The sequence below is a fragment of the Triticum aestivum genome, chromosome 6D (genome assembly GCF_018294505.1).
Source record: "Triticum aestivum cultivar Chinese Spring chromosome 6D, IWGSC CS RefSeq v2.1, whole genome shotgun sequence".
NCBI lineage: Eukaryota > Viridiplantae > Streptophyta > Magnoliopsida > Poales > Poaceae > Triticum > Triticum aestivum.
Window position 1 is genome coordinate 454,298,009 of NC_057811.1, and position 6,000 is coordinate 454,304,008.

At 45.8% G+C, this 6,000-nt stretch overlaps 1 protein-coding gene across 1 annotated transcript; it reads right to left on the reverse strand.

The window, feature by feature from the left end:
- Positions 1 to 4,246: 4,246 nt before the first annotated feature.
- Positions 4,247 to 5,410, reverse strand: LOC123141963 (senescence-specific cysteine protease SAG39-like). Its single transcript, XM_044561009.1, has 2 exons — positions 4,928 to 5,410; positions 4,247 to 4,833 (listed from the first exon to the last, which is right to left on the reverse strand). Exons 1-2 carry the CDS (start codon positions 5,358 to 5,360, stop codon positions 4,247 to 4,249), a joined length of 1,020 nt encoding a protein of 339 aa, XP_044416944.1. The 5' UTR covers positions 5,361 to 5,410.
- Between the last annotated feature and the right edge of the window lie 590 nt (positions 5,411 to 6,000).

Consider the following 6,000-nt stretch of genomic DNA (forward strand, 5'->3'; position numbering starts at 1 on the left):
CTGTTTCGGTCCAGCAAACGACGGAGGCAGCCAGGTAAGCCAAGTTGGTGAATTTGCCTTGGGTGAAGCACCAGCAATGAACTTTGTCTCATTTTGTCGTTCCAATGCCTCAGCAACCACTCGCATCTGCATTCCAACAAACGGCCAACCCATTTTGGGATGACGGGGGGAAGCTGCGAGGTACGGTGCACACATCGGCATGTGAGGATTACTTTGGTCCGGTTAGAGCATATGTGGGAAGCAACATCCCTCGCCTCAGCAACCACCACAAACACAAGGAGTAACAGTACTGGTACTATATCAAAATACAAATTTCCAAAAAATTTGTTTACGTACTGGCTTAGGAAAAAACCCCAATGACAATAGTACCCGCAAGTGATTGTGTACAGTCCATTGCTGAACTTAGGATGCCAAACAGCATTGTGCACCGATGTGATGATGTCCGTCCCAACAAATATGCAGTAACCCACGCTCAAGAGTGAGATAATCATACTAACTATAACCAACCAGTTATCTGAGTAGGAGACTGGGAGTGGTGAATCATAATAATCATGAAGAAAAGAAAGCTCATCTGCAATCATCCTGAAGGCTCTTTCATGTTCACCATCCTTTAGCAAGACGCTCCTGATAAATCTGTTTGTTTCTGTGGGGATCACATCGGTGAGTTTGTATCTTGCAAATCTACACCTGAGCAACTTAAACAATGCAAATGACAAGCATATATCTTTTAGAAACAAGTTTTCTAATTGCCAAACTCTGTCAATGGTCACCAAACCGGCCTGTTGAACCTCCTCCAAGTTCTCTCTGAACATGTAACCATGAGGTTGCTTCTCTAGTTTATGTTCGCCCTCACCCATAATTACAAGTGGCGCTGGAGGAGGCACATCCTCCTCACTTGTATGTTGATCATTTTCTTCTTGCAGTTGCTGCATATACGCAACAATAAGACGAGGATTGTGTCCGAGTGCAAAAGATTTCCGGGCCTTTATAAATGCATAACATTTTAATGTCATTTTGGCATAGATAAGAGGAAACGGTGCGAAAAGTCTGAGATAATTAAGTTCACTTTCACGCTTAGTGTTGATACCAGGTAAACTATCCAAATTCCTTGAACAAGAAGTTCGAAGGGAGGGCGTATGCTTCGATCTTCTCTATCATCAGTAGCAACTATCGGGCTTGTATTGATAGCAGAAATCAGAACAAGGCAGGTGGATACTATGACCATGTATGTGTGAATGAATTCTGCCCAGCAATTGGCTATCAATGTAGCCTGGATAATGACATAAAACTCATCGCCGACGGAGCTAGATGAGGAGAGGACATAAGATATGATGGGTAGGAACAAGGTGGTTGCCCCCAGCAAGAGATAGCGGGTGAAGCCATAGTGGCGATAACGATGGCCATATGCACCTATTCCGACGATAACTCCTGCAAGGATGGCGTTGACGAGCAGCATGCCACAACTGCCCTGACATGGTGTCAAAGAACAGATCCTCGACCCCTGGAACGCCATCGTTGCAGTTGATCAAACACTGCTCATAATTCCCCTGGCAGCACGATATATAGGGCTCCTTGCAGGTAGAATTGCCCGCCATGAGCTGATGGTCAGATGTAGACATCAGTATAAATTTCGGCACATTAAAAAAAATCAGATAATGAAAGCCACTGTTGGCACGGATGCTATTAGAAATGACGCTCTAACGGCAGGCACTTGCGGAGTTCAGCCGGAAATGAATGAAAAGCCATCAAAGGTGCACTCAGCACAGGATGCCGCTATAGCAAGTCAGTAGAGGAATGTATCTTGTACTCGTAGGTCGTAGGGGCGATCAAGCGGAGACGTTGATGCGGACCGCGCGCCGAGTCTTGTTTGTTTATTGTTTGTTATTATCTGCATATCATGGGAGACATGGAACTAGTAATATATAGGAACTAGTAAATTCACAAGCATCCTGCAGGACCTGTCTTACCATACAAGGGATGCTCATCTTTATCTTTTTCCATTTCTCCCCTTGGAATATGTTGCTTTCTTTTATGCGTTTTTCTTTTTCTTTATCTTCCTTCTTATTGTCAGTAAATATGTTGCTTTCTGTCTCTTTCCTCTGTCCCGAAGCACCCTGTGTGGCTGTGTCTCATCTTTATTCGAATGGTTTTCCGTAAGATCCTTCATGTGGATGCATGATTACCATCAACCCATGCATGTCTCAGAACGTGAGCTATCAGTCCATGGACCACTGCTTTGAACAGCAGATCTGTAATGCTCATTTGGAGAGAGAGAAACGTCCGTCGATGGAAGCCATGGCCGGTGAGGGTAGCGCGCCCGGTGAACGCTGAGCACATCGAGACACCGGCGCAATATGCAAAGGTGTTGTTCGTCCGTCTGGCTTCGATCCGGCCCAGCAACTTGGCCGTACAGCAGTGAAAGATGAGGAGGCTTCGAGGAGGAGAATACATCTCCACCACATTCCCTACGTGTCAGCCACCGGAACAGCACTCGTCGCTCTGCCGGTCGCCGGAGCTTTAGCGGCTGTTCCACGACACCTGCGTGGCGTCGGGCCGGGCTCGTGCCTCTTCAGCCTTTCGCCATGTTCCACCACAGCACGGGCTTGAGGTGGCCACAGCAAGCCTCAGCGTCGGGGGTTGCATAGCGATACAAATTTGCTGGAACACTGGTTGTCCACGTTTGGAACCTCGCAGCACAAACTTAACATTAGTGTTCAACTGCGACTCTACGAAAGCATAAGTTTTAGTTTGTTGAATTTTAATACACGTAGGGCAGTAGGAGGCATGCGACTGCCGTTGTGGGTGATTTGAGATGGGCTTTAGGCCCATATAGCAATTTCTGAAAAATCTCTAAGGGCCCATGTGGGTTATATGGCACTAGGTGTAGCGAGAAGTTTAGTCTCACCCTGCTAGTGGAGAAGGAGTTGGACCTCTTTATAAGGGATTCTCTTCTACATGCTATTCGAGCTTGAAAATAGAAGAGGCCCTCACGCACTCCTCCGCCGCCCGCCTCGTCACGACGCGCTGCGGGTTGCGGGATTGAGCCGAGCCGAGCTCACACCTACGCGCTTATTTTTGCCAGTCACTAACAGAGAGTTTCTGACAGCTGGGCCACGATCTGAGACGTCGGATCGTGGGTTGTCACGGACTCGGACGTGGGTCGAGCCCACGTCTCTCCACGCGGCTGCGCCTATATAAGTGTACGGTGCCTCCTAACCCTAGCCGCCACGAACAGATCACATCTGCTCACGCGCACGCCCACCGTCGTTCCTTTGCTGCTGCTGCCGCCGGTGACTCCATCCCGTCTGCCGCGTACACGGTCGACGGGAGAGCAGGTCTCCGAAACCCCGCCCCTCCGGTTCCTGTACGGGAGAGGGGCGAATATGTTTTTGGGAAGCGATCACGCGACTGCTCGCCTCCGATCCACTACTTCCTCTACGTCCCTGTCGCCTTCATCATCACCATGTCCACCGACGCCGAACGTGCCGCCGCCGAGAAACTCGAAGCTGACAAGAAGGACGCCGAGGACGCTGCTTCCGCCACCACCGCCGCGGCCTCTGCATGGCCTACTGGAGGGTATAACTTGTTTATCCCGCTCCTACTGTTTTCTGTTTTAGCCATGCTAGCGTTATACGTAGATCTTTCTGCAATTAGCGTAGTATGTGCTTGCCTGACTGAATATCAGTATGCGTTTATTTGTGTCAATGCCATGCTAGTGATTTACTCGTGGATTAAGTTAATCAAAAAATTGCCTATTTACTCAACAATGGGTTGGGGAGAGGAGGCTGCTGATGAGGGTTGAACGACCAGGACAACGGGGATTGGGGGAGAGAATGGTCCGTCAAAATTCATTTCCTCAAGATTTACGAATTGACATTCATCGTTTTGTTCTACCTTGAGGCTTTAGCATTTATTTACAAATCAACTCCACCATTTTCACATATTGTTTATATGGTTCCAAGATTATCGTAAAAACAATAACTAGTCAAATAGTTCATTATGCATGCATGAAGGTACGAGGCAGCACAATTCACAATCTCCGAAAGATATAGTTAGCACAAATTTTTCATCAATCTTTATATATGTGCCATAATTTACATTGTATACATGGAATACGAAATACTATACAAGAAACAAATTTGTACATAATTTAGATACACATACAAATTATACTTAATTAAAGTGGATGTGTCCAATTATTTGATACTTGTGTGCATAGGAGGATATGTGGCATATGACACTCTTTCTATGCAGTGGGGTAAGAAGGCTCCATCGCAAGGCCACACATGCCTCTCTTGTCGGTAATGTCCTTCTCCATTCTTAAATATCCGTTCTCGCCCCATGTTGTTCCCCATGAATTCTTCAACAACCAATACTTTGTGCCATCGCTGGTCTTGCCATAACCAATAGCTGCAATACCATGGTCTAGGTCAGTGCCACATGAGCCAGTCATCACTCCACCTTTGTAAAACTGGAATGTCATATCTCCTCCATCTACAGCTACCGAGATGGGTTGACTTGCGACGGCTTGCATGAGGGCTCCCTCGTTGTTGGCTGGAACATCCTCATAGCTTTTGATGGTTGCGGCATCATTGGTTCCACTCTTGCACTTGTCATCTGCCGCGGTATATGGGTAGTTGGACTCGGTGGTGAGACCACCATTCTTAATTATGAACTTAAAGGCATCGTCCATGAGCCCTCCTTCGCAACCTTGGTCTTCACCATGGACATCACAATCCACCAACTCTTGCTCCGACAGTGAGATAAGCTTGCCAGTTTTGAGCTTAACGATGCCCTCTGTAGCAGCGACAGCAGAAAACGCCCAACAACAACCTACGCATGGTCATGTTTTGGTAGATACTATAAGATGACATTCTCAAAAAAAGTAAACATATATCCAATACATCATTATCCTTAATACACTCACCACATTGGCCCTGATCCTTGATGGGAGTAACTGCACCTTTGGTCCTCCAGTCTATGGTTTCCGGAAGTGCATCGAGACTTACATTCTCGTACCTGAATCCGGTAGGCACCCTCTCCAAGCTTGGTCTGTACCCCTTGTTAGCCTTTGTCGCCTTGAACTCCTCGTTGGTTAGGTCGGTGAACTGATTGATGCCCAAATAGAACTTGCGGTTCTCGGCGTTAAACGACTCGATGAACCCGACATTGGCCTTGAACACCTCAAATCGATGTGCCTTCTCAGTAGTGTCCTTGTACACACGGTTGTACTGCACCATCCATCTCTCATGCCTTGCCACCATTGACAAGTCATCGTTGAGCTCCCGAGCTGCTAGGACCGAACTGCAGAAGCAGAGGCACCCGAGGATGCTAAGGATCAAAGCTTTTGAGATGGCCATGGTATGTTTGATGGATTGTTTGCTACTACTCGTCTGCAATATGTGCTCTGCTTTGTGTTTCTGCAAATGAAACTAGGTATCTTATATAGTCTGATGCATGTATTTAAGTATAGGAGATAGAGATGGACTCCAGCGTAGCGGTGAAGTACGTCTAGTGGGCAGATATTATAAATCAAGCGTACTTAGCGTCTGGTGCACGGATGTTATGCTGAATGTGCTTGCATGTTGATATTGACATATTTCTTTATCGATGCTATTCCTATGTATATTTATAACGTTTTGGAGAACAACATATATAAGTTCATTTTCGTCTTTTCAATGCATGTATAAACTTTCTACAAACTTAATTTTATTTGGAGTGTAACATTAAGTTTTAGATTATGTTGATTTACATAATTGTAGGCACCTATAGAGAATATAGCTAAGAATTCTTGTAGTCTACCAATATAAAATGATTAGATCTGACCACTTGTAAAGACTAGGAGTGTAACACGAACATAATAAGTTGATTAAGACAACTTAACTAATCATATCATTCGTTGGAATAAGATTAGCTAACTGATATTAAATTTAATTCGGAGTCCAAAACATGTTTGGCACTCATCTTGAATTTTCTATTCTATATGGACTTCATGAGCCC